Source organism: Heloderma suspectum, chromosome 5 (assembly GCF_057233095.1).
Source record: "Heloderma suspectum isolate Gila_16-S chromosome 5, 16-S_ref, whole genome shotgun sequence".
Lineage (NCBI taxonomy): Eukaryota > Metazoa > Chordata > Lepidosauria > Squamata > Helodermatidae > Heloderma > Heloderma suspectum.
The window spans coordinates 32652382-32670094 of record NC_139462.1 but is presented as its reverse complement, the minus strand read 5'-3'; the positions used below and the strand labels follow the sequence as shown (position 1 = coordinate 32670094).

Sequence of the window (17713 nt, the reverse complement as noted above, 5' to 3'; positions counted from 1 at the left end):
ATTTACACCATCCGATTAAGAACAACTTCTTCAGATTATCAAACTCCTCCTCATTAATGGCACTTTTCCAGGGTGGCACAAAACTCAAGAACAGCAATACAAGAGCAGCAATACACATCAAAGCATCACTACAACAAACCAATCCATTTTAAAGCATAAATATAGCAATGCAAATAAACAATGGTTTATTTCAATAATACGAACATGCTAACGTTTAAAATTTGTCACAAAATCAATCCTTAAAACACAACAGCGATTGGTATTATCAGTTGTGAAAGTTCTGGGAAGGATCTAAGAGTGCGTTCCGGCTAGCTGCTGTAGTGGATACAACATACAGCTGATGTTGCTGTAGTGGAAACAAATGGGAAACTTACAGCGCTAGCAAGTGCTATTGACATTATGCAAGCAGTGATTTCCGCTAGCGCAACATCAATAGCACCAGCAGAGGGCACCCATGGATCCTTCCCACAGAAGCCAGAGTCAGGTGCGATAAAACTTTGCCATGCAGTCAGACACAAATAAGTAATATTGTCAGCAACCAGTTCCTCAAAAGTGCCAAGTTCAGGAAGTAGCAGCCAGCGTTCTTCCAAATGTTAATATAAAACATGCTCAATGCAGAGGTAGTTAAGGCATAAATCTTGGCTTTTCTTGGGGTGGAGGCATAGTTCATTGTTAGAGTACATCTTTTGCATGCAGAGGACCCCTAGGTTCAATTCCTGGCATCTCTGGTTCAAAAAGGATCAGGTGATGGAATGATCTCTGCCTAAGCCCTTGGACAGCTCCTGTCCATCAGAGCAGGCATAGTGGGCTAGAAGGAGAAATCATCTGATTCTGACCTAGTATAAGGCAACTTCCAATGTTCCTATTTTCAGACCCTCATAATAGATGTGTGAAAAGTGGTCTTGAGAGATGATACAGAATTGACCTGATGCTCTCAGATTTTGTGGTAATTCCTCTATCCGTGGAGAAATGTAAAGATAACATATATCTTGCACTTTAACCTTAGCTGTAAGCAGGCAAAATGAAAGGTAATGAAATTAACGGCAAAGAGACGTGTCAGACACACCGTGATCTTTGAACTGCCAGTCAATACTGCGGCATCTGAACTTAAGGCAAGACTTTGACCCTTCAACTAGAACTCAAGGAATTGCAACCTGCAGAGCTCCCCAACCCACACACTCTGCCACCATTTTACAAACCGTGACTGCAATAAACATGTTATCTGATCGGGGCACCCCACTGCTAAATAGTTGCATCATTTTAACATTGTAACAGTGTCTTCTGGCATTTCGGTGAAGCTGTATCTTGCGGGATGCAAGTGGAGAAAATCTTTTTTGTTGTGCTGCTTCAGGGATGGACAAAGGTTCTTTTTTCAAACACGCCCCTGACATGCCATCTCTCCACCCCCTGTTGCAGCTGCACAGCAGGTGACCCAACTTCCATCACTGGTGCAACATCATAAGTGGTGTGTTGGCTCACCAGCCTTTGATCCAGCACTTTTCCTAACACAATATATCATGACGTTACGGCTGGCTCACATCTTGGGGTCAATGGCAGTCACTTGGCTGACGGTGTGTAGGGACAAAGCAGGCAGTCACAGACAGGGAGGGACAAGGAATTTGATCCTGCTTGAATGGGCAGACAGCACTGCAGGATGTGATAGAGATACTGTCTCCTAAGTAGAAGGGAGGCTCACAAGAAATCTGAACCTTTGAAAGCGGGCGTGTGTGGGGGGAAATCACGTGACAATCCATAGAACAGGTGTAGAGAAAGGGTTACATGTTTAGAGCAATTGCATGAACAACTCCCATGATCTCTGACCATTGGCCGTGTTGGCTGGAATGGATGGGAGCTGTAGTCTAACATGTCTGGCAGATACCAGGTGGCCTAAACTTCAGGTGGTGGCTCTCCTACTTTTTCACCTTCATCCTTTGATCTTTCCCCTCTCACTGTCCACAAAAAGTTCAGCCTGTCTTTGCTCTGGGCTGCAGCACGTGGAGTCCCAGCACTGCCTTCTTTATGGTCACTTGGGGATTCACGCCTTTTGTTCTCCATACATTAAACAGGGAACATCTATTTTATTTTATTATTTGGGTTGCTCTGTGAACAAATGTAAGAACATAAGGAGAGCCATGGTGGATCAGACCAAAGGCCTATTGAGTTCAGCATTCTGTTCCCATCGTGGCCAACCAGATGCCCCAGTGGGAAGCCCACAAATAAGGTATGAGTGCAATAGCACCTCCCACTCATGAGCCATCTATACAAAAGAACCAGGAAAAAAACATGATGTATCCACTGTACACAGCGCTCAATACACTGATGCCAAGCCATGCTAACTTCCCCCCCGATGTTGGCTGAAAAATAAAGGCGATACATATCAGATCCATAGAATGGATGATACACCAAGCAAAAGGCAGCCCATTATACTGCCCATGCTTGGTTTTCTATTAGGGGTTCTGTAAGCCCCCTGCTTTGGCTGTCTGCCTGGAACAGCAAGTACTGGCAGGTTTACAAGCACCTGCCAGATCACAATACATGGCAAGTGGGCTGTGTGTGGTTTGGTATGTTACAAGCTGTGCAGGCCTTAAATCAAAACATGCCTGAAAGAGATTATTTATTCATTTGCTCAAGGAACGGGTTAGAAGCTTTAAAATCAGTGCTGGCTCCAGTTTTTGAGGGTCCACGGGCAAGACTTCCTCCGTGGACACCCTCCCTCAGTGAGTCTGTCTTCTCATTGCCACCGGCTGCTATTGCTCCTCATCCTCTTTCTTGTCATTGCTCCCATTTCCTCACTGGCTCTCTGCTCTGCCTGTCAAGCACCCAAGTAGGTTGTGGCATCTCCTGCTCCTCTTTCTCACCACCACCGTTGCCTGGGCCAGAGCGAGAGGCATGTGAGCAAGCAGGCTGCAATGGTGAAGAGGAGGAGTGACTTCAGCAGGCTCTTGTCAGTGGGCCCTTGCTGGGGTGTGGGCCCTTATCAGGTGCGCAGTCATGTCTACCGTTGATGACCCTCCTGTTCCAAACAAAGGCTTCCCAATCACCCCCTTACCTTTCCACGAGTCCATTGCAGAACAATGGGCCTTTTTAAAGCAGTCAGATGCTCTTTTCCAATTATGTTATCCATATTTTTCCCTTTAAAAATGTTTTTCTCTGCGGGGCGGTCACTGAGGTTTTCAGCCATGACATCTGTAATCTGGAAAAGCAAAAGGCAGAAACAGAATGAAGATACCTATTGGGCATTGGCAGGTGGAAGATTACCTACTAGGATTTTAATGGCTCCCTCCCTGCCCCCTTGCACCTCCAATATGCATCCTCTGTTACCCTTGTACGGTGCTTGTAGATTTTGAAACAGATTTTCAAAACCACTCTGTAGTCTGGGGCTTTCTTCACATGGAGCTTCTATCCTGCGATTGAGATTGCTCCTTCACGGAAGTTTGCGGGCTCTTTACATGACGCCATGACCCTCCAGGGCCCTTTGTTCAGTTTTTAAATAGATCACAGATAATGAGCTATCAAATTACCCCATTGTGTTCTGCTTCAGTTTCCTCCATGAAAAGAGGAAAAGCAGCAAGAAGAGGAGCGAGATCAATGGAAGACTCAGATACGGGGAGGAGGAGGGGAAAAGGGGAGGGGGGAAAGGAAGCACGTGAAAAAGGGAGTTGTTCCTGCATTTAAAACGGAAGCACAAAGCCCCGTTTCAAATGCAGGATTTTAGGCTGGTGTAGAGATGCCCTGGAATGCCTGTTATTGTAATTGCAAGCCTTTGGATAATTGCAATTCTCACAGGGCTGGCTAAAGCCATTTTCCTGCTGGACAAGATAGCCTTCCACCCATTCCATGAACAAAAAGCTGACCAGACTGCACTTAACGGTAGTTGAATCTTACTTACTGACAATTTAATCGTCCTTTCTTTTACTGATAACAGGACAACAATATCCTCCACTGCACCCAAGGGCAGCAGCTCCTTAGGACATGGGTAGGAAGAAGGCAGATCTGATCTACTGGCAGATCTCTGGATGAGTTGCAGTAGATGGGCAAATATTTCTGGCTCCCAATTGTTTAGCTATAGCCAGTGTTTTTGAGGAGACATGGGCAAGACATCCTCGGTGTCCCTCCTCCCACAGAAAGTCTGCCTTCTAACCACCATTATCACTAATGGCTCTTGTTCCTCCTTCTCTTTTTCATCATTGCTACCACCTGCTTGCTTGATAGGCAGAGATCCAGTGAGCAAGTGAGCAGTGGCATCTACTGCTCCTCCTCCTCACCACCACCATTGTCTGGGCCAGAGAAAGAGGAACGCGAACAAGGAGGTTGCAATGGTGAAGAGGAGGAGCAACTTCAGCAGGCTCTTGTCAGTGGGCCCTTGCTGGGGTGTGGGCTCAGCAGGTGCCCAACCATGCCTACCCTTGATGCCGGCCCTTCTGCCTCCACGCCAGTCTGCCCATTCAGCAGAAGATGTGAAAGGGGCTTCTACCTGCATGCAGCTCTATGCACATATGGTCCTCCATGCAATCCAGAACCCTGGACAATCCTTCCTCAGAGGTGTTGAACCGTTTTCAGCCTGAGCACCAAATTCAATTCAGAGAAACTCTTGAGGGCCACTTTCCAGAGGTGGGCAGGGCCAATGGCAAAAGGGACAAGGCCAACATCCCCCCAATACTAGCATATTGAAGCTTAAAGCTCTTACTGCTAGGGACTAAGCCTAAGCAGAGGCATTTTAACCTTTTAGAATGGGGGAAAATCTGCACAAAAACTGGGAAACCACCAAACAATCAGGAGGAAAGGGGGTGGGAAAAGTGATGTGGTCATCTGGGGAACCCTGGAAGGCTGGATTGGGACCCCAGGTGGCCTGATTTTGGCCCATGGGCCTGAGGTTCCACCCCCACCGACCCACCCCGCCCTACAGTCACGCAGAGACACTGTGGATGGTATGGCTCAGCGGACACCCACCTCCATTCCATGCCACCACCAGCCCGACTGGAAGTAATAGCTAGGCCAGAAGTAGCTTGGCATGGCAGCAGCTGGACACCTGATGCTCCCCTGCCTGTTTTGTACCTGCACGAAGAGCAGAGGCAGCTGGCCGAGAGGTTTTCTCTAGCAAAGAGGGCAGCAAAGTCGGTGAAGGCAAAGGCAAACCACCAGGAGTCTGGCAATATTGGCCGGCCACTGTCATGGAATCATAGAATAGTAGTAGGGTTGGAGGAGCAACTTCATATTCAGCTCATATTCAGCTTGTGATCAACAACAGTTCCAAGATCCTTCTCGCTTGTAGTGTTGTTGAGCCACGTATCCCTCATCTTGTAACTGTGCATTTGGTTTCTTTTTCCTAGGTGCAGAACTTGGCATTTATCCCTATTAAATGTCATTCTGTTGCTTTCTGCCCAGCGCTCCAGCCTATCAAGATCACTTTGAATTTTGTTTCTGTCTTCCAGGGTATTAGCTATCCTACCCAATTTTGTGTCATCTGCAAATTTGATCAGCATTCCCTGCCCCTCCTCCTCCAAGTCATTAATACAAATGTTGAAGAGCACCGGGCCCAGGACTGAGCCCTGCGGTACCCCACTCGTTACCTCTCCCCAGTTTGAGAAGGTCCCATTGATGGTACTCTTTCATTCTGATTCTGTAGCCAACTGTGGATCCAACGGATCGTTGTTTCATCTAGCCCACTTTGAGCTAGTTTGCTCATCAGGATATCATGGGGCACTTTGTCGAAAGCTTTGCTGAAGTCGAGGTATATGATGTCTACAGCATTCCCACGGTTCACAAGGGAGGTTACTTGATCAAAAAATGAGATCAGATTCGTCTGGCAGGATTTGTTCTTGACAAATTCATGTTGGCTTCGAGTAATCACTGCATTGTTTTCAAGGTGCTTACAGATGGATTGCTTGATCATCTGCTCCAGAATTTTCCCAGGGATGGATGTCAGACTGACTGGTCTATAGTTCCTAGGTTCCTCCTTTTTACCCTTTTCGAAGATAGGGACCACATTAGCCCTCCTCCAGTCATCTGGCACTTCACCTGTCCTCCATGATTTCTCAAAGAGAATAGACAGCGGTTCTGAGAGTTCTTCTGCCAGCTCCTTTATTACTCTAGGATGCAGTTCATCTGGCCCTGGAGATTTGAACTCATTCAAAGTAATTAGGTGTTCCTTGACCATATGCCTATCGTTCTCAAGCTGCAATCCTGCCCCTTCAACCTGTACTTTGCCTTTGCCAGGGGGGTCATAGACCCTCTTTTGGGAGAAGACTGAGCCAAAGTAGGAATTGAGCACCTCTGCCTTTTCTTTGTCATCTGTTATCGTTTTGCCATCCTTATTTAATAGCTGAACAACCATTTCTTTCCTCTGCCTTTTACTATGCACATAGCTGAAGAAAGCCTTTTTGTTGTTTTTAGCATCCCTTGCTAACCTCAGCTCATTCTCAGCTTTAGCCTTCCTGATGCCATCCCTGCAATTCTGTGCTACCTGCCTGTACTCTTCCTTTGTTACTTGGCCTTCTTTCCACTTCCTATATGTGTCCTTTTTTGTTTTCAGGTCATCTCTAAGCTTTTTGTGAAGCTACATTGGCTTCTTCTGTTGTCTTCCACCATTTCTTCTTGTTGGAATTGTTTGCAATCGTGCCTTGAAAATTTCCTGTTTTAAAAGCTCCCACCCATCTTGGACTCCTTTTCTCGTTACAGTTACTTGCCATGGGACCGTACTGATCATTGTTCTGAGTTTATTAAAATCAGCTTTCCTAAAATCCAGGGTACGTGTTTGATTACATGCGGTTTTGCTTCCCTTAGAACCAAGAACTGAAGTACAACAGGGTTGCTTTCCCCCCGAGTTCCTGTAACTGCTACTTTATCCACTAAGTCATCTCTGTTGGTTAGGATCAGGTCAAGGATAGCCGATCTTCTAGTTCCTTCATCTACTTTCTGTAGGAGGAAGGAGGAAGTTATCTGCCACAATGGTCCCAGGAACCCACCACTCCCTAGGAAGGAGGTTGGACTCGATGGTCTTGTAGGCCCCTTCCAACCCTACTATTCTATGATTCTATGATTCTAAGGGAACCAGATGTCAGATACCTGGGCTACAGGTGTCTGGTGGCAAGCCAGAACCAGAGACAGGCAGACAGAGATACTGTACCAGGGTCTCTGAGGAGCGAAAGGGGGGTTGCCTGGAGTGCTGAGGGAAACAGAGGATGTATCAGGCAATCCTAACAAAACCTGCTGCAGCACAGAAGTCCCAATGATCAGCTAGGGCTCTGGACCCTGTCCTAAGGACGCTTGGCATCCTAAATGCTTAGGATTGCACCTTAAGTTTAAACACAGCACATATTTCCTGTATTTACCATTTACCTGTAGAGGCAGAACATTAAATACATTTTAACTCTTTGTGTCACATTACACAGGCATAATTTTCTCAGCCTTCCCCAACCTGGTGTCCTCCATATGTTTTGGACTACCTCTCCCAGCATTCCTGACCATTGGCCATGATGGCTGGGGCTCATGGTAGTTAGTCCAAAACATCTGGAGGGCACCAGGTTGGAGAAGGTTGTCTAACATAAACCAACAAACAGAAAATGTGTCTAATACATAATTGTCAGGAGCTCCCTAGCTGCCTCTTGCAGTCCCCACCAATAGCCAACTCAGGACACAGACGACAAGGAATTCTTTCCAAGACTTTATTCCTTTATTGCTTTATGACTCTTTCAGAATACTAGTAGCTAGCGCCAAAGCAAGGAACAGCACTGGGGAAAGATAGCTGAGTAGCCTAAGCTCCAGGTAAGGCAGTTGGTCCCCGTTTGAAGGAGAATCACGGGAAGACCCTGAAGAGCTAGGGAGAGATCCTCCCTCTTTCCCTTGGGTCCTCGGGATGCAACCGTTGTTTGTGCGCCAAACGAGCGCTACGCCTCCTTTCCGCGCCCTCCATCTGTCGTTGCTCCCTGCGTCTGCGCCGAGCGTCCAGCAAGCCCCCCTCCAGTGCCCTCTCACTGCCAGGGTCACTATCTATCCGAGGAATGCTGGCAGGAGGAATCTCTGCCAGCTGCTGTGCCTGTGAGAGATGAACACACTCCTCTCCCACGGATTGCTGTTCCTCCTCAGAATCAGAACTGCTCTGGGGCTCTATTGGCTCAGTTTCTACCCTGACAGTAATTTCATGTTAAATTGCCTACCGCGATTTTGATCAGCTGATCGTCGTCGTTACTGGGATTCCTCCATACTAAGTTGACATCCACTCCAGATAAAATGCGGAAGCCTGCACTCTCCTGTGGTGAACCTTTCAGCCTGTCAATAAGCACTTCTGTGGAGTAGGCGAATTTATATAACTTGTCATTGTTTATTCGTGGACCAGTATTGTGGCCTAAGTGGAAAAAAGAAATGTGGGAAGCATGATGTCAGTGAGGATCATAAATCCAAACAGGCCGCCATATTCTAAGAACATAAGAAGAGCTGTGCTGGATCAGACCAAGGGTCCACCTAGTCCATTCTGTTCACACAGTGACCAACCAGCTGTCCACAGGAAACCCACAAGCAGGACATGCGTGCAACAGCATGCTCCTGCCCGTGTTCCCCACCAAGTTCTTCTTCCTCTTCCTCTTCTGTCTCTCATGCATTGCTTAAAAATGAGATATGACATAGCTCAAGCTTGCCTCCTGGACACCTATGCCCGTTAAGCAGGGCTGGGAAATCTCAGGCCTGCAAGCCAAATTGGGCCCTCTGGGGCTCTCCAGATGGCCACGCTCCCTTTCCCTGGCCACAGCCCTTTTCCCTTGACCACCAGTCATTTGGTGATTTTCCAGCTTTCCCATCTCCCCCACTCCCTTCTAAAAGGTAGGAATGCCTCTCCTAATAGGCCGGTCCTTTTGGTACTTTGGCCTGGCCCCTTTTGTCTTTGGCCCTGCCCACCACTGGAATGCAGCCCCCAACAGCTTCTTTGAAATGGAATTTGGCCGTCAGGCTGAAAGAGATTCCCCACCTTTGCCCTAAAGCCAGAGTCCTGAATTAGTTTGTTTAGTAGTGAGGATGCAACGCTCTTCACATGCTCAAAGGCACTCCCTTGTTCTGGATATATAATTTTGTTTAACGCTATATTTGCACTAACTGCAATTTGGTGGCTTATAGTTAATGGATAAGGATGATGAAGTAGTGCTCACACCCCAACATTCCAGAGTTGAAAATAAGGACACTCTTGTAAAACCCTGTTCCAAACCAAAGATCCCTGCTGAGCCCGCCTCCACCCATTACACATTGCTCAAGGCTTCTTCTTCACCTGCTGCATTCTGTCTTCATTTATCTTCTATAACAGCCTGTCCCCACGCTCTCTTCTGAAGCACGCTGTGTTAGTAAACTGACCTTAACAGTTTCCTTTTACTGAAACTGAAGAATGTTTAATAGAAGTTTAACCTCACCTGATTGAACTTCTTAAAATAGCTGCAACTCAAACACATTCAGCAGCACTTGTTGTTGTTGTTCAGTCGTTCAGTCGTGTCCGACTCTTCGTGACCCCATGGACCATAGCACGCCAGGCCTTCCTGTCCTCCGCTCTCTCTCGGAGCGTGCTCAAGTTCATATTCATATCCCTCAATAAATGCTTTATCAATGGCTACTAATCATGATGACTATATATTAATAGCCATCATGACTTTATTAATATTAACTCCAGTATCAGATGAAGTCTACACTCAGTACCAGTTGCTGGAGAACATAAGTAGGAGGGTGCCACTGCGTTCATGTCCTGCATCCCCTGGGCTGGCTACTTTGGAACAGAATACTGGACTAAATAAGCCTTTGGCCTGATCCAGTATATCTCTTCTTGTCTTCTTATTTCTCTACCCTTCGTAAGCATTGAAACGGAACTGAACGCTTGAAAAGGCTCAAGGTTTCTTCTGAATATCAAGTGCCTCTGTTCAAATGCTTGTGACATTCCTAGTCACTATTTATTTATTTGAAGTCAACTAGACCTGGAGTTCAACTAGACCTCAAGGGGAGGAGGATGGGGAGGGATTTCTTCCGAAATCCTGGCAAAGACAGAGCTTTTCTACACAAGTCTGTTAATCGTCTGTTAATCGTCTGTATCTACTTTCAGTTTCTTCACAGAACTGAGATCTGAGCACTACACAAGGAGAGTTCCTTTTCTTGCTTTTCGGCTATATAACTTCTAGGTAGCACTGTGTATAGTGGAATGATGCAGATACACAAGAGGAAATTGAGCTTTCTTTCACTTTCACCATTAAATGCCACATTTTCCCTGCTCTTAAAAAAACTCTCCAACAGTGCTGGTTAGACACAGAAACAAAACTGCAAGAACACGTCATCATCTAAAGAACCCATAAACAACCATGAATGGGGAATGACGACCACACAATAAATGCCTCGTGCAGAAAAGCCCACAACCCCAAGAGGCTATTTGTGGGAAAGACTAATTGCCGTAAGAAAGTGGAAAGGACCCCCCTAATCTAGGTGTGTATGGGGGTAGGAGCCTGCACTTGACTCATATCGGCTATGATTAACGGCCAAATTCAATGTAAAGTGATAGTTGATGCTGCAAGTGGGACAGGCTGGGCAGAAAATTGCTTTAAGTGACAGAATACCATGTGATAAGGTGGAGAGTGGTTGATGGTTTTGCTCCCTTTATGTGCACCATTTCATGTAGAAAACAGACCTCCCACACACCCTTTTTATGTACACAGGGAGGAGACATGAATAAATACAAGTGGCTGCCCATCATGTCTATTCTGGTCCATTCCTCTTGGCTCCATCTAAGGGAAAGGCTGGGGTGAGACAGTAAGTCTATTGGTTTGGCTCAGAGAACTAACTGTCATTTGGATCATCTCCCCACCCCCTCCCTAAACTGCATCCTGCAGTGACCATTCCACCTAGTTATTATGTAAATTCATTATGTAACAATATGAAAGAGTTTGTATCTAAGTTTGCTCATTTACATTTTCTCCCCCCATGCCCTTTCCCCTTTCTATCACTTCTCTTGGACTATAAGCTGTTATTTTAAACTATAAACCGTCTTGTGTGCTTAGGCAGGCAGTGTTCAAATGTGTTGGGGAAAGACAAAGGGTTACGAGTGGAAGATGATGTTGTCTGGACCCCTTGTAAACTTCTGTGAATGAGGCAGGGCGATAGCTCATAAAAGCTTTGTCTGGAGGCATCCTATGAGAAAATTCTAGAAGGATGATTAATCACTTGCCTTGGTTTTAATTTACTGCTGTTTTGTCTGTTTTTGCTTATACTTTGTTGGTTGTTAAAGGCTTCTCTACACAAGGCATTTATTGTGCGGTTGTCATTCCCCATTCATGCTTGTTTACGGGCTATTTATACAATGATGTGACCCTCCAGTTTTGCTTCTATATCTAACCAGCACTTTGGGCAAGTTTTTTAGAGCAGGGAAAATGCCACATTTAATTATGAAAGTGAAAGAAAGCACAATTTCCTCTTGTGAATATGTGCTATTCCGCTATGCCACCTGGAGGTTATGTAGTGGAAAATCAGGAAAGGAAGCACTCCTCGTGCTCAGATCTCAGTTCTGTGACTAAACCAAAAGTAGATACAGTGGATTAACAGCCAATTAACAGCCTCGTGTAGAAAAGCTCTATGTCTTGCTGCTCTATTGTTTTTAATCTTGTAGGATGCTTTGTGTATCTTTTATGTAGAAAAGTGGGATAAAAATAATAAAAATACTACACAATTCAAAGCCAGCATTAATGTATTAATATCCACTTTGTAGCCATTAGTTATTATATCCACAAGAATTTCTTTAACTGAAGCTGCTCTTCCCCTCAACTATAGTACCCCTTTCTGATATAATTGTAGAGTGCAATCATACACCCTTGGGTCTCCCATTTCCTTAAATAGTACAAGACCTGATCTTTAATACAGTATTTTGATATATTGACTTAGGGTCAAGAGTGCCTCCGTGATCGAACTATCTTGCAGGGAGGAGTAGGTAGATACAGCTTGACTTTCAATCCTAGTGTCTGTCATTATGGCTATTTATAATTAAATCATGATACCATATAATACAGAAAGTTATGCTGCCTGAGCTGAGACAGCTGTCAGGGCCTGTACCTTTTATTAGTACTCTTGGCATGTACAACATGTGCCGCTCTAACCACTAGCTGGCTCTAAGATTATAAGTGTGTACTTGCTGTTTCTTGTAACATTAAATAATTATTTTTAGGCAAAACAAGAACAGCAAGCTATTTATTAGAAAAATATTCTTAAAATATTCTTAAAATAAATTAAAATATTTTATTTACAATCAAATATATTGTATGTATTTACATACATACAACTTCATTGTATGTAGGTAAAATACATAGTTTGCTGTAATCTCATTGAATCAACACTCAACAAGTAGAGTTATTATTAAAATATATTTATTTTATTTTATTTATTTACAATCTTTATATACTGCTCTGCATTAAAAGATTTCGGAGCGGTGAACAACAAAGATAAAAGAATAACACACCATGTTAAAAATATATATAATTAGATAGGAACATTTGAATAGCCACGCTGGATCAGATCAAAGCCCTATCTAGTCCAGCAATCTGTTCATACACGGTGGCCCACCGAATGCCCATAGGAATCCCACAGCACAACATGAGTGCACTGGTGCCCTCCTGTTTGTGTTCCCTAACAACTAGTATTCATATAACAATACATAATTTGTTATAATCTGATGGAGAGCTTTTCTACACAGGGCTATTAATCGGCTGTTCATCCACTGTCTCTACTTTTGGTTTCGTTGCAGAATTGAGATCCGAGCACTACATGAGGAGCATTTCCTTTCCTGCTTTTCTGCTACAGCATGGCTGACTGGGGAATGCTGGGAGTTGTAGGACTTTTTCTGTCTAAACATACATAGGATTGCACCTGAAACTGGACTTGGACTAGGCAGCCCTTCAAACAAAGGAAGCATTCAAATAGAGGTGTGTCCTCTCTGCAGTAGGACACCTGGCCACCCTAGGCTCCTTAGTTAGGGCAGAATCTGATCATTTACCTCCCCTGCAACCTGCCCCCTCCCCCCACACACACACACAAGAAAAGCATCAGAAATTTCAACCATCATACCAACGAGAATCTTCCTGGTAACCTCCCAGGAAACCTTCTGATAGGATGGCTCAAATAGGAGCAAGAGCTGACCCTGCATCATATTCCTCCCTTCACCAAGAGAACACATGGGAGAGTTGCTCTTTTTAATCACTCGGCTTTTAAAGGAAGTTCATTATAATGCTCCATTAATGGTAGCTTTTCTTGCCATCATGAACGGTATGGCAAGATGGTGAAGCAGTTAGTTGAGTACTTCACCAACACATCAGAACCCAAATTCACCCACCATCACAAGCAATATTTTTGAAGTATTTCCCATAGTGAACTCAACTGGGATTGACTCTGTTAACACAGACTGAAAATTAGTCTCCTCTCATACAAGTGGTGGGAGGGGAGCTGTCAAGGGCTCCTTGGAGGCCTCTCTCAGTCTAATCCAGTAGCCAAGTCCAGACACAGACAAAGGGATTCTTTTCAAAGCTTTATTCCTCTTTTACAATTTAACAACTCTACTGTTAGCAACTAGATATGAGCAGCAGAGTACCTATGCCCTACGTTGGAACAGTTGGTCCCCGTTTGAAAGGGAATTACTGGCAGACCCCTGAACTTAAGGACTAGGGAGAGTCCCTCCCCTTTTCTCTTGGATCCTCTGGGCGCAGCCGTTGTTTGCGCGCCAAATGGGCACTACGCCTCCTTTCTGCGCCCTCCATTTGGCACTGCTCTCTGCGTCGGCGTCACGCATCCATCAAGTCTGCTTCCCGCGCTCTGTCATTCCCAGGACTGCTATCTAAGCTGGGAATGCTGGTGGGAGGAATCTCCGTCAGCTGTTGGCCCTGGGAAAGAGGAGCGCGCTCCTCTCCCAGGAGCGACTCCTTTTCCTCAGAATCAGAACTACTCTGGGATTCTATGGGCTCAGTGTCCACCCTGACAGGAACATTCAAAAGTAGTATTCCCCCTCCTGGAATACTACTCACCTGGGCAGACAATGCACCCACTAACTCTACCTCCATCTTGTCTGGATTGAGCCTCAGTTTATTGGTCCCTATCCAGTCCATTCCCATGGCCAGGCACTGATTTAATGCTTCCATTGCCTCACCTGGGCTAGATGAAAAAAAGAAGTAGAGTTGGATGCCATCTACATACTGATGACACTGCACTTGAAGTTCCTGGGTGACCACACTCAAGGCTTTCATGTAAATATTAAATAGCATGGGGTTAAGATAAAAATCTGCAGGACCCCAAAGCATAAATACCATGGGGTTGTACAGAAATCTCCCAGCACCACCTTCAGGAGATGGCTGCCCAGGTATGAGTGGAACCACTGATGAGCACTACCACCTGCACCAAGACTGGGAAGCCTCTCCATAAGGATGCCATGGTGATGGTACTGAGAGCCGCTGAGACGTCAAGGAGAATCAACAAAGTGGAACTCCCCTGACTCTTCCTTGGCAAAGGTAATCCCAAGGGTGATCAAGGCAGTTTCAGTGCCAAACCAGCCCTAAACTCCAACAAAATGGATCTAGAAAATCTGGAGTTGCCAGCAACTACCTTGCCCAGAAAAGGGACATTAGCAACTGGTCCATAATTGTTCAGCTCTTCTGGACCCAAAGAAGATTTTTTTTCAGGAATAGTTGCAGTACTGCTTTTTTTAAAAGAGACTGGGACTGCCCCCTCTCTCAACGAGGAATTTACCATCTCCTGAACCCAGCCAGACATGCCTGCTAGATGTAATAAGCTGAGAGGTGCAAAGTTTTAGCGTACAAGTGGTTGGTTGGACTTGGACAAGCAAAATAGGACCTGAAGGTGCCCTGGACTCCTCCACTGATTGATCTGCTCTAATTGTGGTTGGCAGATCATGGCGGATATGAACAACTGTCCTCAAAATGTCTCACAAACATGTCACAACATGCTATCAAGATTTGATGGTTCTATCATATCTCCTGCTGGGCCAGTTTGCAAAAGACCTGAAACCCCTTGGAAAAGCTCCACCAGATGACATTCTGTCCTGCTACCTAATCCTTCATTTCCAACCTGATATCCATAAAGATCCTCTTAAATAACCATGGATGGAAAACCAACCCTAAAGAAGTCGTGTATATTGACCCTAGGTAGCATATCTTTCTAAGGCTCCTTTAAGTTTATCTAGGATGATCATGTGTCCTACCATAGAGAGGACAGTCCCCTGTTTGAAAGCTTCCTCTGTTTGAAGGCTGCCCAGTCCAAGTAACTCCTGTTCTGTATTCCAATCCCAATATCTAGGGAACATAATCCTGGCTATGAATATGCATACCTTTAGCCCTAGAAGTTCCTACCCTGGTCCCTTGCGTTGTGCTGTTATTCACATCATGTTTATATAGACTGATAGGCCTGGCTTCCCTCATGCTCAAAAAGGTAGCCAGCTACCTTTTCATTCAATTGGCAGGGCCAGAGTCTACCCAGATGTTGAAAAAAATTGAGTTTCATCTTCCTCCACTTTCCAGGAAGGTCTCATATCACATACTTATCACCATAAGTGAACTCCCATCAGCCTAGCTCACCATTGGCAAAGGCTAGCAAATTGTCTACATGGCATTGTTGTGAAAGACATTTCAGAATGCTTAGCAGCATGGAAGAAATGAAGAAGACAGATGAGCTTTGCCATATTACTACGGTGGCCATGTGTCCTCTTTTTTTTTCTTTTCTTTTTTTTACAGAGGATAGTCCTCTGTTTGATGGGCTGTCAGAGGACAGTCTTTGATATGAAGGTACCCTCTGTTTGAAGAGCTGTCTATTCTAGGTCAAAGATAAATAACCATAAGAAGGGAGTCACCATCAATAGTTAGCACCTGGAGAGCAAACTAAGCAGGCACACAGGTCACCTGGTTACGGTTTTCCTTGCTCTGGTGAGACTATTTTATTTCTATTTAAATTAAAATATACTTCTAAATTTGCACCTGTCTATATAAATTAGCATATGCAAATCGGTATACTCTTTTGTCTTCTGTTTTGATGATATGTGGCCACCATATACATTGCATAATTGGATGTGAATTTTAACAGCTCCTTCAGACTAAAGCCTCAAATGAAATGGAGCCTCTTTCTCTTTTTAATTGATTGCCATGGGCAACCTGATCATACTCTTGACGTGGATTCAGAATAGCATTTTTGAAGTAACGAAAAGTAACATCAAGGGCTAGTGTGAGGTCCTGACTTCATCTCCCAATCTTTGCAAGGAGACCATTGATACTAACAAGCAGAGGGCTGGATGTGCCTGATCTCATCTGATCTCGGAAGCTAAGCATCATCAGCCCCGGTTAGTACTTAGATGGGGAACTGCCTGGGAATCAGGCTTCCTGCACTGAGCAGGGGGTTGGACTTGATGGTCTTGTAGGCCCCTTCCAACCCTATGATTCTATGAAGATGAGTTGCATTACAAAAGCAGATATGTATCAGTTACATTTTATGTGTATGTCAAATACATGCATTCTGTGTGTGTGTGTAGGTCAAGGTTGTACAGGAAGTCAGTGGCTGATAGTATAATCCTATGTATGTCTGCTCTGAAGTAAATCCTATTGGGTTCAATGGGCCTTATTCCTATATAAATGGGTAAAAGATTGCAGCCTATATTAGGGGGAAAAACACTTTTCTAAAACCACTTTCAAGTAGATCCCTGTTAATGACATCGGTGTTGAAGCCCAGATCTAGATTCCCTCAGAGAGGGCAAATATCAGTTCCACTCAAAATATAAATGCCTTTGCTGCTTATTTTGTTCAAACTGCAGAAAAAACTGCAGAAAAGCTGCATTTGACCTGCCCCAAACTACACATAAGAACATAAGAAGAGTCCTGCTGGATCAGACCAAGGTTCCACCTAGTCCAGCATTCTGTTCACACAGTGGCCAACCAGCTGCCCACGGGAAACCCACAAGCAGGAGACGAGAGCAACAGCACCCTCCCACCCATGTTCCCCAGCAACTGGTGTACCTAGGCACACTGCCTCTGATACTGGAGGAAGCACGTAGCCATCAGGACTAGCCGCCATTGATAGCCTTCTCCTCCAGGCTTGCACCTGGCTCATGAACCCCAATTGGTCAAGCCACATATTATAATGTGAATCATAATGCAAGCTCAAAATGATCTAGATATGAAACATCTGCATAGGCAAGGTTTCTATCATACCTCCTCTTCTTGTATCACTCAAGATACATGAAGATATACCACTCATTTACCAGTGTAAATGACAAAAGAAGATCCAGATAAGTAACTTACCTTTCACTGATGCAGAGTATGTGGAAATGATGCATGGGAAAAGTATAGTAAGAAGAATCATGCCTGGCTCTTCCAAGCTGTAAATTATAATGCTATGCAATATTGTAAGGCTACCAGGAGGTGAACTGCTCAGATTGGAGTGAAACCTGAAAAGAGAACTTCTGAATCTGCTACAATAATGTTTATCTAGATGTAGTAAGGGTCAGATTCCAAAGTCCATACTTGGGTACTAAGTTCATTGAAAGTTAATTATTAAGGACTGAGGTAACTGGTGGCATTTAGACATTTTATTGTTCTCCATTTTCATCAATATATTCTCAAACACATGCTAATACAAGCTGGCCAGTAGCTCATTTGTGACTTTATCCAAGTCCCTATACATTGAATAAATTTACCCCCTTCCCTAAATATGTTTCTATTGC

The 17713-nt window shown here is 44.7% G+C and overlaps 1 protein-coding gene across 1 annotated transcript in view; it reads right to left on the bottom strand.

Annotated features, from left to right (window-relative positions):
• Window positions 1-17447, bottom strand: part of MTTP (microsomal triglyceride transfer protein) — a 52897-nt gene extending 35450 nt beyond the window's left edge. Inside the window, exons 1-3 of the mRNA XM_084855707.1 lie at window positions 17292-17447; window positions 8157-8344; window positions 3050-3193 (exon numbers count right to left, since the gene is read on the bottom strand). Of these exons, the coding sequence (XP_084711833.1) occupies window positions 3050-3193; window positions 8157-8344; window positions 17292-17352 (393 nt within the window). The 5' untranslated portion in view covers window positions 17353-17447. The remainder of the gene's footprint in view (window positions 1-3049; window positions 3194-8156; window positions 8345-17291) is intronic.
• Between the last annotated feature and the right edge of the window lie 266 nt (window positions 17448-17713).